Source organism: Saccoglossus kowalevskii, chromosome 15 (assembly GCF_978046115.1).
Source record: "Saccoglossus kowalevskii chromosome 15, keSacKowa6.1, whole genome shotgun sequence".
NCBI classification, from domain to species: Eukaryota; Metazoa; Hemichordata; class Enteropneusta; family Harrimaniidae; genus Saccoglossus; species Saccoglossus kowalevskii.
The window spans coordinates 31,853,948-31,869,285 of record NC_140655.1 but is presented as its reverse complement, the minus strand read 5'-3'; the positions used below and the strand labels follow the sequence as shown (position 1 = coordinate 31,869,285).

The 15,338-nt window shown below is 33.8% G+C and overlaps 1 protein-coding gene across 4 annotated transcripts; it reads left to right on the top strand.

Moving 5' to 3' along the window:
• Positions 1–3,871: 3,871 nt before the first annotated feature.
• LOC102808494 (N-acetylneuraminate lyase-like) lies at positions 3,872–15,338 on the top strand. Of its 4 annotated transcripts, none has more exons than XM_085490717.1 (12): positions 3,872–4,103; positions 6,413–6,471; positions 7,470–7,540; positions 7,636–7,723; positions 8,690–8,747; positions 8,882–8,957; positions 9,404–9,496; positions 9,624–9,769; positions 10,767–10,813; positions 11,380–11,464; positions 12,699–12,738; positions 14,490–15,338. In XM_085490717.1, the coding sequence occupies exons 1-12, from the start codon at positions 4,053–4,055 to the stop codon at positions 14,633–14,635; spliced, it is 960 nt and encodes a 319-aa protein (XP_085346843.1). In that variant the 5' UTR covers positions 3,872–4,052; the 3' UTR covers positions 14,636–15,338. The 4 variants fall into 4 exon arrangements, with proteins under 4 accessions (XP_085346843.1, XP_085346845.1, XP_085346844.1 ...); XM_085490718.1 differs by having other exon boundaries at positions 4,041–4,103; positions 6,413–6,512; XM_085490719.1 differs by lacking the exon at positions 12,699–12,738.

Sequence of the window (15,338 nt, the reverse complement as noted above, 5' to 3'; positions counted from 1 at the left end):
AAATTATGAATCGAATAGTCGAACCAATCTTTGACATGATGTTTAATGAATATATTTAATTTGAACATAATCAGTCAAAGCACGACCGACATTCGGCCATCAGATTGTGCAACAAATTGTTGCGCATATGTATAATATTATGTATGACGTATATGTGAAGTTTGAATTTAATCAGTCCAGGTATGCCTAAGATACAGGTCCACACGCACGCACAGAGGTCAACCCATAATTCTCTATTTTCGGACTGTGTCCGAACGGGGACTAATAAGCTGAGAAATGTATACATAATAAGCAAGAGAATAAGCGATATTACTACACAGATTGTGAAAATCAAAATCATATCACTTGTCATACAGCCTAGTAGAAAGGTTACACTTAGAGTCAAATTTAATGAGGACATTAAAATATGAGGCAAAAAACATGATTGTTACTTTATTATCAAGTTCAGGTGAATATATCATACAAATATATAATCGTTGATAGAACGTCAATATACCTTGATTTAATAATTTTAATTCGTCATGTGGTAGTATCAAGTGTGGAAAAGTGCTTTTTAACAGAGTGTGAATCTGGTGTCATAAATGACACGTGGTTAACCAGCATGTTGCACAGTATTCAGATCACTCGTGGTAAAATGGCCAATAGAAGCATGATTAAATGAAAAAGATGAAACGTAATAGGGTGTATCACCATGATGATAATTGTGAATATTTATACATTGCAATGCCTATTTATGGTTGAATGTCTTGGAGGGTATTTTATTGTTGTATGTGTTACACCTAATAGGTGCAGACTGATATTGAAACTAAGGGTATGGTGGAACTAACCTCTTTGTTGTGTAGTGTATTGCTGATGTTGTTTCAATTTAACAGTTATTTTGTCCACACAATGAAATATCAGCAATAATCTGAATCTTACTCGGGGGGGGGGGGGTACGAATATATAAAATCCATAACGCTTCATCTCGCTGACAGTCCAGAGAGTAGGATGAAATAATGTTCAAACTATGATAGAAGCATGAAACATGGTACACAGTTTTAGTGTGCTTATCAAAATAAGAGATGAATCCATTTCGGATCTTTAATCTAAACACAGATGTTTGAGTAAAAAAAATCATTACAACTAAACTATATTCATGGAATACATCGCATATTTTAATCACGATAATACAAAATAGTAAAAATTTAAGATGTATTACACATTTCAATAACCAATTACTGGGTCTAATTGCAATTCCTGTTGATACCTTAGCATGTAAGATTTATGCTTGTGACTGCAAAATACACAGATTACATTTCTCAATTGCAAAATGACATAATACATGCGTTTGGATGTGGCTCTCAAATCTATTTTCCCGCTATCGCTAAAAAAGTTGAGTCTTTTTCGGTATTTGACATTGATATTGTAAATTTACGGTTCATTTTCTTTCATTTAACCATGCTCCTATTGGCCATTTTGTCACGGGTGATCTGCAACATGCTGGCCAACCCCATGTCATTTATGACACCACTATAGATTTATACCACGAAGTACATTGTATTACTTTAGTATTTGATTACACATTCAGATATATTAATGATGTACGACAGATTGTTCTCACAAAGTTGTAAAAGTAAAAAATAAACACAATGAGGCCAAATCATTTAATTTCTCTTTCAGGTATATTGAAGACGTATTCACCTGAACTTGATATTAAAGTCAAGTTTTTCTTGCTCATTTTTTATATCCTTTCTACTGTATGACAAGTGATATGACTTCATCTGTGTAGTAACATCGTCTTTACTCTTGTTTATTGTGTATACATTTATCCGCTTATTAGTCCCCATTCGAAGGCAGTCCGAAAACGGAGACTTATGGGTTGACATCTGTGCGTGCATCCGTGTGTGCGGACCTGTATCTTGGGCATGCCTGAACTGATTACATTCAAACTTCATACTTACATCATACATAATATTATACATATGCACATCAATTTGTTTCACAATCTGATTCAAATTGGCCGAATGTCGGCAATGCAATGACTGATTATGTTCAAATTTTATATATTCATTATACATCATGTCATAAATTGGTTTGACTATCCGATTCAAAATGGGCGATCGGTGGCCATTTTGATACAATTGCAATATTTCTCAATATGGCCAAGTACTCGTTTGACGATCAGATACAAGATGACTGAATGTCAGTCATTTTAATGTTCAAAATCATAATCAACCATCAGCTTAATCTGGATATATCGTTGACATGTTTTTGTTCCAAATATATTACTATAAACAAACTATATATCTTAAATTTGATAATTAACTGTGCCATACATGGCTTGTTTTATATAATATATAACATTGCATAAGGTATGGTGACCTTGTGAAACGTCATATACTCCTGTCTCCAAAGAGCGTCTTACCTCAATATTCACGCGTTTCCATCGCAGATTTCAAGAACTAGTGAAACAATCTGAGAAATCACACCTAAACAGATGATCTCTGATAGTTTCAACACTTGTCTTATATAGTAGATGCCTTCATGAACTGACCACTCAGATTGATGTACGGCGGCACTACCTGTATGGCAGGATATGCTCACTCTATTGCGAACATCTGATGTCACTCTTTAAGTTCATACATCAATCTTTTGTACATTTGTTGTAAAAGTTCTGAGACTGATCAGTTCATCTGGTGTAGCACATTAATCTCTGTATTATGGTAAACATTAGCCTATGTATGCATGTACATGTACTTTGTCTCTTGTACATCATTGTTGTTTTATATCCATTGTACTTAATTAATGGATGGGTATGTCAGCGCTTATATATGGGGATATAATGAATGCACGAGCTCCCCTGGTTCCAATAAATTGGTAAATCGTCATATCAACAGAATTATTACATATACAATAATATATACCAGAAGATTATGTGGACAGATATTTGCAATATCATATAATTTCCCACATCTGTCATTGTCTATACAGAGTATAGTGTTTTTTCTCTCAGATAGTATCTTTGTAATAGGTGATTTTCCGTACAATTGCGAGATCTCGCGAGATGCATGAAAGGGCGCGTCGAACGTCTGCCGCAAAAATAGAACGATTTGATTTTGAACTAGAATTTCTTTATTTCGCAGCTTACATTGACCGGCCGATCTTCGACAGAGGAATATTGCTTCCGAATACCCTCACTTAATCGAAATTGACTATCATCAAATGTGGATAGCACATTATTAAGCATGGAAATGTCCCCGAAATACTTTCGCGTTTGTCGAATCCCACGCGATGTTTGACGCGACTACGACGCTATGATTTTGATTTAAAATAATGTACTTATGTTAAGACAACATAAAAACACATGTTTTCATTAACATGTTAACATGTTAACATGTTTTCATTATTTGCTATGATTTTGATTTTGATTTCTTCACACTTGCTTCTATGCTATCGATAAAGAGCCATTGCTCGAAACGTCTAGCTATTTTTAATAGTTATTTAGGACTACGATTACCAAATATTATCTTCAATATATCTTACGACGCTATGACCTTTGTTTGTCCTGTTTTTACGTTCGATTTCACGCATAACGCGTGATTCTCGCAGTGAACGGGAAATGGTTTATTTCTTTTCTAGTTTACGTCTATGTGTTCGCATTTCCCTGTTCACCATTCTTCATATCTGTATTTTGATCCTGTTAGTACTACATTCGCTTGTTACCCACTGCGCAGGTATATTACATTGACACTGGTCCTACTGGAATTTATATTATATTACATTGAAAAATATAGATGACTCAACAACAATAGTTTATAGTATACAACATAAAGATGGTCTTATGCTTAAATGCATAATAATTAGTTAATTTGCATATACCTCCCAGTCGATTGTAAACGGAATCATTATCTGAAAGCACTACAAACTGTATTGTTGGTATATCTATTCACTGCATAAAACATGGTAATATATCAGGTCAAAAGACTTATTATAACTTGATCCACCATTTTCATTTTTACTGGTACATATAATAAAACTACGGGGGCTATTTAGTGTGTCACAAACAGGTATCCATGTCGCATCCTACCAGACCAATGGAGAAAATACACTCTAGATCGACACCAGTAAGTTGGCTATTTTATTTGCCTCAGTCATTTAGAGCAATGTATTAGTCAAGTTGATTTTTGCCTAGAAATTGGTTTCGTTTAACATATTATATACCAGCTTTGAAACCACAGTATGTTAGAATCACGTCCCTGTTTTGTGGTATCACTCATTTTTTATAACGAATTTATGCCATGCTTATATAGTATAACGGTTATAAAGGTTGTGTAACCTTTCTTGCATCATTTGTACATACGTGGCCCACATCATGTAGATATTGAAACATTTTGATAACATGTCTTCATGCTCAATTCCTATAAATAACTATGGATTAAATAAAATAAACAAATTCGGAAATTTCAGAAACAGAGGCAGTCATAAATAGCTTTTTCAATTTTTGAAATAATTTCATCACAACATTATTTGAAAACTATCTTGGAATTAATTTCTAAAGAAATGACGTAAAGAGTAAAAGTAAATTATTAAAATGGAGAATATAGTATTTTTAATTTGAAAAAAAACACAACATTTTATTATTATGATTTCGCTGGCTGCTACAATATCAAACTTTGGTAAATTAATGCTGGCGACTATTGGCATTACATTGACCGAAAGATTACAGAATATGAAATAAACACATTATGCAGTGTATGTATGTATATATAACGAACCTTTGGTAGTTAATCACTTCTCGGGGAAACATGAAACATACAACCGAGGAAAAAATAATGACTTGCATAGCCTGCAATGGACACGCAAATCCTATAAAACACCATACAAAGTTGAAATATTAAACCAGGGAGTTCTCTACAATAAACACATGTTGTCTTAAGTTACGCATTTGAAGGGCGGTGGTCGTGGCGCTGCGTCCCTTTCGATATAAGACTCATAGCGACGTAGATAACATAAGTACATTGTTAATTACACGAATTTCGCCACCACCCTTTAATGTTATGATGTATTCTGTGATTGTGACTGTGACGCAAAATGACAGTAAATACTACTAAATCCCCCGTACAGTCAGCAGTGTTTTCCATCATGATGAAATCGACGATTTCATTGTGAGACTATCAGGTCAATGATAGGTTTATGTTTATACACATAACATCAATGTTTTGTTAGGAGCATGCCAAGGTGAAATGGTAACATCCTGACACAATATTATGACAATGTACCTGTAGCATTACAATGCATTTAAAATTGTTTTATTTGCTGAATGATCAACTAGAATGATATTTTCCTTGCTTTCCTTCCTGGCCTAATGATAGTCAAGTTACAGGTCAGTATTCACTGCGCATGCTCATTTTTCTTGAACCGATTTTAAAATTAGGTATGTACGACCTAGAAAAAGTGTCATATGCGAGTACTAAGTTGCGAGTCGCAAGTAGCAAAATATGTCATATGCGAGTGGTAAAAACAGCATATGCGAGTGGTAAAATGTATCACTTGCGAGTAACAAAAACAGCATATGCGAGGGGTAATACAAAGGCCGGGAAAACTGGTGTATGCGAGGGGTGGAGTCATTTGTCAGTTTGCTCAAAGGCTGGATTCGTTTGCTTAATAATATAATAACGTACGTTCATATGCGTTTTATCACAGTAAAATAAAATATTTACCATGGTTGAAATGATGTGTACATGGTTGGTTAAGATTAGCATGATGCTGTTTAAGCTTTTACTTTAGGGTTGATTCATATATAAAAATAATGGTAGCAAATAGGTGTCAACGCGATCTAGCCTAGGTGTAAACCGGCGCACGCCGCCTAGTACTCAACATTACAGTCGACCAGTGTACGCCGATTACATTGCGAAGGTCGCGAATAAAAGCAGCTTTAACTACTATTTCCATGTAGTGCTTTTTGTTTATTATTCATTTAAGTGTTTATATCAAATAATTCGTTCAGTCGTTTGCATAGAATCGATCTTTTCTCTTCACACTGCACAGGAAACGTGACAGCTCAATAATTTAATAAACGGCCATGACCAGCCAGCATAACATGTGAAAATTGTTTTTTTTTTGTTTCGGTAAAATTCGGTGGTCACAGAAGGGTCACATAATTCTTGTGTCACGCGCCGCCATATAAACGCAACTATATGATCAATGAGCATATAATTGATTTGAACCAACAATGTTTGTGTGTTGTTGCTTCTCGTCTCTTGGGGAAAAGGTGCGATGGCACAGTTTTATTTCTTTCTTTTTGTTAATGTTCCCAAAACAGTTTTTATCAAGACCATCGATATTATGAACATATTGTTTAATATCAGATTATTTTGCACTGTAACATGTATAGTAAATAAAATATAAACATAATATTTGATTGCGTCTCCAGGTGGATCTTCACAAAACAGGATTGATTGCAGCCACGTTTGCACCATTCAAGGAAGATGGGCGAGTATTTAATACAGCATTGGTTTCTGTTTTCATATCATGTAATTAATTACCTGGTCAGTATTGTGAGAATGCATTATATATGTTGATTGTCTTATCATTATAGAATATATAATGTACAGTTTTTAAAACAAGTTAATATTAGTATTCATAGGCGATGTGTATATTTTGAATAAAAGAGCAATAAGAGAACAGTGACCAAGGCAAAGCTGGGATCAATAATGCTTGCTGATGGTTTTTGCACTCGAACAAAAACAGCGCACTGGGGGCTACTCAGATCAGAATAAAATGCAACAAAACACGTGTCAATGGTGAAACAAATAGAAGTATGCAACATCAACAAATGGTGAAATGCTCTGCAGCATTCAAGTTTCAGTCACGTACGCAGTGTTGTGAAAACATGCAGACTTGAACATATAGACATGTTGTTCGATGTTCAGTTACAAATGTTTATATAATATATGATATCTCGTTGAGCCGAAAAGTATACAGATGTTCGACTTGTGCACACATGTTAGGTGATCCACTGAGAAAACGCAGAGAAAATCATAAACGCATAAATTAGGACATAAAAAATCAACACGATGATGACTTTCCACATCAGTAGAAACTATGTAGGCACAGAAGCTGATTAGACTTCGTTGACAGCAGGAGAATTTAATAATGCCATTTATTGACTGATATTTACTTATTATTAGGGCTATGAGGTATATTATATTTCATCAGTGTGTCACACCTGTAAATGCACAATTGTTTTTGAATGAAAATGAGTTTTAATTCATACAAGCCGGTCTAAAATACCACTGTTTTCTGTTGGCAAAACGTGAATAATTTTAAGTCAACAAACAAATTATTTTGCACAAAGAACGTGCGTAATGAATTATCAATATAAACTAATCTAAAACCTCGAGGTAAATTTCTTAAATAATATTGTTTATTGCTCATCGTAATTGAATATTGACCATTATCTTTATAGATTTTTGAAATTGTTTTTTTAGGTCATTAAATCTTTCAATTATAGACCTGTATGTTGATCACTTAGTAGATGACGGGGTTTACTCTGTGTTTGGTGAGTATGTCAAATATTTGTTTAAGGTTTTTACTTTCATTGTGATGTAAAAACAATTTGAAAAACTGTATTTCGGGTATTGAACTTTTTAACAGTTAATGGAGCAACTGGTGAGTGGGTTTCTTTGACGGTAGAGGAAAGGAAGAAACTGGCAGAAAAATGGGTTGAGGCGAGTAGAAATAAGTAAGTAACATTTAGGTTAATGGCTTCATGTGATTCATATAAAAAAATTGTACAATTGTATTGCTCCCCGAAAGACTTAATTGCCCATCCCTTCAATTAAATTACACGTAATAGAGGATACATATTGGTATTTTTATGTTGTATTCTGGGTCACGTTACTTACTGATCAGTTTATTCCTAAAATATAGATGTTTTTATTGCTGTGTTGTATTCCGGGTCACGTTACTTACTGATCAGTTTATTCCTAAAATATAGATGTTTTTATTGCTGTGTTGTATTCCGGGTCACGTTACTTACTGATCAGTTTATTCCTAAAATATAGATGTTTTTATTGCTGTGTTGTATTCCGGAACACGTTACTTACTGATCAGTTTATTCCTAAAATATAGATGTTTTTATTGCTGTGTTGTATTCCGGGTCACGTTGCTTACTGATCAGTTTTATTCCTAAAATATAGATGTTTTTATTGCTGTGTTGTATTCCGGGTCACGTTACTTACTGATCAGTTTTATTCCTAAAATATAGATGTTTTTATTGCTGTGTTGTATTCCGGGTCACGTTACTTACTGATCAGTTTTATTCCTAAAATATAGATGTTTTTATTGCTGTGTTGTATTCCGGGTCACGTTACTTACTGATCAGTTTTATTCTTAGAGAATACATATTGGTATTCTATGTTGTATTACGGTCACACTATTTGCTAAATTATATAGCATATTATTTTATTATTTACCTAAAAATTGCTGACTTGTTGGCATTTTGGTTTTTGCCTTCATGCATATTTTTTATTTAGTATAGGAGTATCAGTAACTGCATATCATTTCCAAATGTCAAGGCACTGTAATTAATTAATATGTAGTTAACAATTACCTCAGTGTGTGACATAAATGAATAAAATATAGAAATAACTAAACTAAAGAAACTTAGCAATATATAATCGTGGTATATTGTCTTGTTTCCTTGCAGGTTAGACAATGTTATTATTCATGTTGGAGGAAATAATTTACGCGAGGCCAAGGAATTGGTGAGCAGATGTTTTATTCTTGAGATGCATTGGTCATGTATAATAATCTATCATGCGGTAATAATTAAGGCCACGGTTTGGAATGTTATTTTTGTTTACATTGTAATAACCTCAACATATGAACTATTTTACAGGCTCATCATGCAGAGCAAATTGGTGCTAATGCCATCAGCTCCCTTCCAACAGTGTTTTTGAAGCCCAAAAATGTTCGTAAGTGTTATCGGGTTGGAGACTATTTATATTTATGCAGCATAAAGTTATATTCTGAGACCAAAATCCTTCTTGGGAAGCGTCTTTGACCCAAGAAGCTTTATGTGCAGCTTTGGAATTATTATTGGAATAATTTAATTGCCTGAATTTGCATGAATTGTGAGAAATCTATGTGAACCGCGCACGTTTTAGTGATGTATGAATGTTGGTGATTCTTTCAGCATTCTATATGATTTTTCAAATGTATTCATTAATACTTTTCAAGTACATGGATTTACACAAATTCTTGATATGTCCATAGTATTCTAAAGTTCATGCATTCATAAAGGTTCACATCAGGTCCATAGTGTTCTGAAGTGGATGGATTCATAAAGATTCATCCCAGGTCCAAGGTCTTCAGTATTAAACAGGAAACATATGTTGACAAAGAATATTTTTGTCATCAGAAGCACTGGTTGAGTACTTGAGAGAATTGTCAGAAGCAGCTCCTACATTACCGCTGTATTATTACCATATACCATCATTGTCTGGTGTGAATTGTAAGTTGTTATGGGTTTATATTACTTATATACTGTCTGTTGTGAACTTCAAGTAATAATAAAATATACAGTCTTACCTAAACTGAGCACCAATGAATCCTTGTTTTTTATTGTATTGTTTTTGCAGTATGCATGGAAGAACTACTTGATGCAATTGGTGACAGTATACCAACATTCCGTGGTATGAAATATACTGCTGCAGATTTACATGACTTTGGACGATGTATCACCCATAGCAATGGGAAATATGATATGCTGTATGGTAATGATGACGTAAGGGCGTCCTCTTGTTTTAGACAGAACTCATTACCTACTTACTACATCAGAATAGAATAAATGAATAGAATATGTGTGATTTTAGACATACATACCATGGCTATGTTATTCACTGATGACATATGAGAACTACACATGGTAAATCACTTGAACACCTCATATGACAATGGGGGCCTCTTAAGATAGATAGAATAGAATATCATGTAAGCTGGTGTTTGTTATAGTAATGAAGGTAACCTGATCTCATTTATGCCTCCCATATTTGCTCCATTAGAAGAGTGTCTCCAGTAGAGCCTTATTCAATCACGTTTTACATGTATAATCCTGCACTACCCAAATACACATACACATTAACTCTCTGCTGTTAGATTCGGTAAAAAAAAGTATGGTAGACTGACATCAGTGAGGGCTACATTCTTTCATTATCACTGTTTTGATGTAATAAATACCAAGTCCATGCACCATAATTTTTTTGATGCACTAGTTACCAGGATACTTGTATCATCACTGTTTTGATGCACTAGTTACCAGGATACTTGTATCATCACTGTTTTGATGCACTAGTTACCAGGATACTTGTATCATCACTGTTTTGATGCACTAGTTACCAGGATACTTGTATCATCACTGTTTTGATGCACTAGTTACCAGGATACTTGTATCATCACTGTTTTGATGCACTAGTTACCAGGATACTTGTATCATCACTGTTTTGATGCACTAGTTACCAGGATACTTGTATCATCACTGTTTTGATGCACTAGTTACCAGGATACTTGTATCATCACTGTTTTGATGCACTAGTTACCAGGATACTTGTATCATCACTGTTTTGATGCACTAGTTACCAGGATACTTGTATCATCACTGTTTTGATGCACTAGTTACCAGGATACTTGTATCATCACTGTTTTGATGCACTAGTTACCAGGATTATTGTATCATCACTCTTCTCTACGTGCCCGGCTTCTTACTTCATTGTGTTTTTTTTCAGTCCATCTTAGCGGCACTATCATTTGGAGGAAAAGGATTTGTTGGAGGGTAAAATCTTATGTATTTACATACATTTTGTTTAAGTGTTACAAGCATTCTACAGGTTTTAATTTGTGTTTTATTTTATTGATTAATAATACTCCATGATGGCTTAGAGATACTAAATATTTGAATCTGCACTTTTGTTAAATTCTAATAAGATGTTTATAAGATTTGTACTATTGGATTCTTTAGAATATCTTTAGTATTTCTAAAAGAATATTTATAATATTTTAATATTCAATAAATGTTCTATTTCCAATAGTATTAGGTTTGTGTCTAAGTACCCCGTAGTTTGGTCATCAGAATATCCAGAACCCCTAACTAGTGTTCCACAACTTCAAGTAATCTTCTCTCATACAGTTGCGCCATTTTTGAAGACAGCTACTGAATAATTATTCAGCCAATTAATACTGTTTATTGAGGGAATATTGAGCCTCCCAAACCTAAAATTTGTTGATAATATAATTCAATTCCTGGAATAATAAATAATAATAATTTGAACTTGCAGTTCTATAAGATCCTGAAGAGGTTATGCAGAAGTATAATACATTATTCTTATTTCTTGTTGACAGTACATACAACTATTCTGGAAAAATGTGCAATCGTGTCATTGATGCCTTCAATAAACGGGATCTTGAAACTGCCAGGTCAGAAATGGTAAGGATTACAAAAATAATACAGTGCAAATAATATAAATAATGTTGGCGTAATCGTTTTGGCGCATGTATGTTCTGTATCACTCTATTTCTGGCATAGAACTCGCTGTGAAATTAGTAGTGTTTATCGCTATGTTTCAAGTTTGGTGGCTTCAGTATTTTATTATATGAATTTGGCGTCACATCTGTGGGTAGTTGAAAGTGACATGTGGCTGAATTTGACAAGTGTATGATGTCACAACACATCTATGTAGTAGAATTTGACAAGTGTATGATGTCACAACACATCTATGTAGTAGAATTTGACATATGTTGGTGTCACAGCACATATATGCAGTAGAATTTGACATATGTTGGTGTCACAACACATCTATGTAGTAAAATTTGACATATGTTGGTGTCACAACACATCTATGTAGTAAAATTTGACATATGTTGGTGTCACAACACATCTACTTAGTAGAATTTGACATATGTTGGTGTCACAACACATCTATGTAGCAGAATTTGACATATGTTGGTGTCACAACATATCTATGTAGTAGAATTTGACATATGTTGGTGTCACAACACATCTATTTAGTAGAATTTGACATATGTTGGTGTCACAACACATCTATGTAGTAAAATTTGACATATGTTGGTGTCACAACACATCTACTTAGTAGAATTTGACATATGTTGGTGTCACAACACATCTATGTATTAGAATTTGACATATGTTGGTGTCACAACACATCTATGTAGTATGATTTGACATATGTTGGTGTCACAACACATCTATGTAGTAGAATTTGACATATGTTGGTGTCACAACACATCTATGTAGTAGAATTTGACATATGTTGGTGTCACAACACATCTATGTAGTAGAACTTGACATATGTTGGTGTCACAACACATCTACTTAGTAGAATTTGACATATGTTGGTGTCACAACACATCTATGTAGTAGAATTTGACATAAGTTGGCGTCACAACACATCTATGTAGTAGGATTTGACATATGTTGGTGTCACAACACATCTACTTAGTAGAATTTGACATATGTTGTGTCACAACACATCTATGTAGTAGAATTTGACATATGTTGGTGTCACAACACATCTATGTAGTAGAATTTGACATATGTTGGTGTCACAACACATCTACTTAGTAGAATTTGACATATGTTGGTGTCACACTTATATATCCTGTTTATATATCCTAACATGAATGTCTGATATACCTTTCAGTTTAAAGTGCAAGCCTTCGTCAGTGTTCTAAATAAATATGGTAATAACTAAATCTCTTGACATTCAAGCAATTTTCAATTTATCACCTACACCTTTAATGACCTGGGTTAAAGCGGGAGGGTCGTCATCTGCACACGCGCGGGAATTGAGTCCCAAGCGATGATAACAACACACGCTAAGGACGCAAATGCGCTTGTTTGTAAACAATGACACGCTATGGCCACCTGGCGCATGCGTAGGTGACGACTCCACCGCTTTAAGCATATTTCTCAAGAATCAACTCTTAACTTATTTCTTGACTGATGTTTCATTAATAATAATAAAGAATCATTATAGGTGCCGATGTGGTTTGTTATTTACAGCCCATTATATTTTGGTTAATTTAATGACACAAATTGATTAATTAGACCTCAGATTTCTATAAGTTTGAAAAGTGTATTATTGTTCATCATTAAAAAAATTATTATTCCCATTCTTGACAATACCCCCAAACTATTCTCGTGATAGCAATTATGACATACGAGGGACACGTGGGGTTTTCTTTTTGTATTTCAACTTGACCACCTAAGAAATTATTCCTTCATTTATGTTCTTACTGATGGTTCTGTTTACAATAGTTTTAAATATATAAATTAGGCTTATTAACTGATTTAAGGTAGTGAGACTATTATTTGTGTTGAAAATTACGATTTTCACATTTATTTATTAATTGATGAAATGCACTATAAACTTTCATATGATAAAGTCAACATAACATAAAATGTCATGTAAGTTGGTTAAAATGTAGTTTTTCTGAAGGGAAGCAAGTCAGCCTCAGTAGTGTTTTCCAAAATCAACAATACAGGTTTAATCTGTGTGCCTATAAGTTTCAAAGATAAACTCAAGACAAAGCAATGTTAGGATGTGTTATCAGTAGCTTTCTCACAGACAATGAGTGTTTCCAAACACTTGAGTGGTTTGTCGCCGCCCCTGTCACAAATTAGCATTTGCATATGAATGTATCAGACACAAGGTCACGCAGCCACTGAAAAAAACATTGATTTTGGTGTTTTCATCTGCCGATTTTATCGAATTATAGCTATCCCATTCCTTTATTTGTTTTGTTTCCAATAGCATAACCCATTTAGATGCCCCTACATATGTTAAAACAGACTTTGAAGGGAAAACAAATCGATTGTGCCGATAAACAAGCTTGGAAATCTTTGCTGTGACTTCATGGACGTTTTCTAGGAGTTTATTTTTTTCAAAATACAAGGCCTTTAAACAAAAAATAACGTATACTTATTGTTGTCGGATTAACACCAAATTTTCACAGCTTTAAGGTGACAATGAGAGGAGCTTGAATGTGTCAAGACAAACTATTTCGTGGATTATTTACCAACGTGTTGTGGTTTGAGTTGGGGACAATGCGACTAAAACGGAAATTAAAATTCAGCACACTACTTTTTAAAACGCATTGCTTGAATAAAGCTGACAAGACACATTCAATTTACCAGACTATTGAACAACTAGGAAAAGTAAAAAACAAACTTCTTATCACCAGCATAAATGCGAAATTATTTTTTTTACAGAAAAAGTAATTTTTTACCTTTGATTGAGTAACGCATCGTAGAATGGAAATACGGGCATGAAAAACCACTTTTCAAAAGCTTGAAGTCTGGCGATTCCAAAAATATATACTTTCCTGAGTCTTTTTGTAGACATTTAGTCACAATTAGAAGATGAAAACAAGTATGCAAATAATAGTCCCGCTACCTTAACTCAAAATTTAATTTTTCTATTTGTTCATAGGTGGTTCTGCTGCCAATAAATGTATCATGGTCTTAAGTGGCCTAAATGTTGGACCACCTAGGTTACCGTTAATGGAGCTCACCAAGGAACAGCATGAAAATCTACAAAGAGATTTGAAAGCCACTGGGTTTTTTGACATTATTTAAAAGAAAATGAATTGTATTATTTTAAAATACAGTTGTACTCCCAATAAGACATATCAGTATTCTATAATTTAGGTTCAACAGATCATATCTCTGTGTTCCTTATATGAAATTAATTATAATATAAATAATAATAATAATTTGTTAATAATAATATACATATCCTATATCAAATTTAAAGTAAAGGGCAATTTGGGATATTGGACCTGGTCAAAATATGTAGCTGCCGCCCTCTAGTGCCAGGTTTGAATACTTTGATGTAACCAGAGTCCACAAAACAAACTTCACCTTTTTAGTGGTGTGTCATTTCGCATTGGTTTCATGAGTTTTAGGCATTTGTAGATTCCTTGTTGTGTTTGGGGATATGTATTTACATTCCGCGCCTCGTATTAATTGACAGTAATATTTACTTCGTGTTGTGTACTGAATACTTTAACTAGTTACTAATTTGGTCTTTGCAAGTGATTTTTTTGGCCTTTTTGTATCCATGTGCACTATTACTGTTTGATGGCACAGGAAATTAAAACTGTTTTTGTTAAGTCATTTTGAATTTTGAATTTGTTTGATTATTCCAAGGCTTTACAAGATTTATTTTGTTATCAAGAAATTTAGATGTTTTAGCAGATCGTACAAGCGATCATACGTACTGTTTGAGATTACAAGTATATCGATATTATAAAATAAATTGTGTTGTTACTGGACGTTA

Bases quoted from the DNA above. Each gene is read 5' to 3' on its own strand.
- LOC102808494 (XM_085490717.1), top strand. From the start codon at position 4,053: ATGTCGCATCCTACCAGACCAATGGAGAAAATACACTCTAGATCGACA. The intron at 7,541-7,635 runs GTGAGTATGTCA...ACTTTTTAACAG, and splicing joins CGGGGTTTACTCTGTGTTTG to TTAATGGAGCAACTGGTGAG. The intron at 9,770-10,766 runs GTAAGGGCGTCC...GTTTTTTTTCAG, and splicing joins TGCTGTATGGTAATGATGAC to TCCATCTTAGCGGCACTATC.